Source organism: Eimeria mitis, genomic scaffold, assembly GCF_000499745.2.
Source record: "Eimeria mitis Houghton genomic scaffold, Emh_scaff2957, whole genome shotgun sequence".
Lineage (NCBI taxonomy): Eukaryota > Apicomplexa > Conoidasida > Eucoccidiorida > Eimeriidae > Eimeria > Eimeria mitis.
This window is the reverse complement of record NW_013571299.1, coordinates 3,049-3,679: the sequence shown is the minus strand read 5'-3', so window position 1 is coordinate 3,679 and position 631 is coordinate 3,049. Positions and strand designations below refer to the sequence as shown.

At 46.6% G+C, this 631-nt stretch overlaps 1 protein-coding gene across 1 annotated transcript in view; it reads left to right on the top strand.

The window, feature by feature from the left end:
• EMH_0060700 (uncharacterized protein) overlaps window positions 1–631 on the top strand; it is a gene marked incomplete at both ends in the record, with an annotated part of 3,952 nt that overhangs the window by 944 nt on the left and 2,377 nt on the right. Inside the window, one exon of the mRNA XM_013497821.1 lies at window positions 218–523. Coding sequence (XP_013353275.1) covers window positions 218–523 — 306 coding nt within the window. The remainder of the gene's footprint in view (window positions 1–217; window positions 524–631) is intronic.

Below are 631 nucleotides of genomic sequence, written 5' to 3'. Positions count from 1 at the left end.
ATTCTCGACCTTGCCTGCTGCGTGCAACTTGTGCTGCGATGAGTCCTACACCGTAACACTAGGCTGTAGAGTTTAATGTTTTAAGACTTTGGAACACATTCATTTGATTTTGCCTGCCTTCGTGCACCGGAATATACAGCTGGCCTAGCAATAAGATATGATGGCTGCTGTGCCTCTTCGTAAAACAGACCTATGCTCATGTTGGGTTCAATTGAAGGTTTTGCTCCGTATCTGCCTCGTGCTGGTACCTCAACTGAGAGGCCGCGAAGTAGTGGATTTGATAGAGGAAGAATGGCGACAGGACTCTAAGGGCGAAGAAGGTCTTAGCCGTTCCGCATTTTTTGAGTCTTTTTTTCAACTGGCGGACATATGGACCCCAGGCATAGACGGTTCTGTCTACGCAGAGTTCCTCAAGCGGCTTTTCCGAAGAATTACTGTTAAGAGGGCCCGCGCCAAAACTGGTGCAAGAATGACAAAAATTAAACCTAAGATCGTCGTCAAGGTCATGAACAAAGACCTGAAGGTCAGACGGTAGCTTTGGATATCTTTAGTTGCAGCAAAGTGTGACCATGCCATCGCTATCACCTCAGTATACCAATTGTAGGATAGAAAGGCAAAGGTGGAACGGATT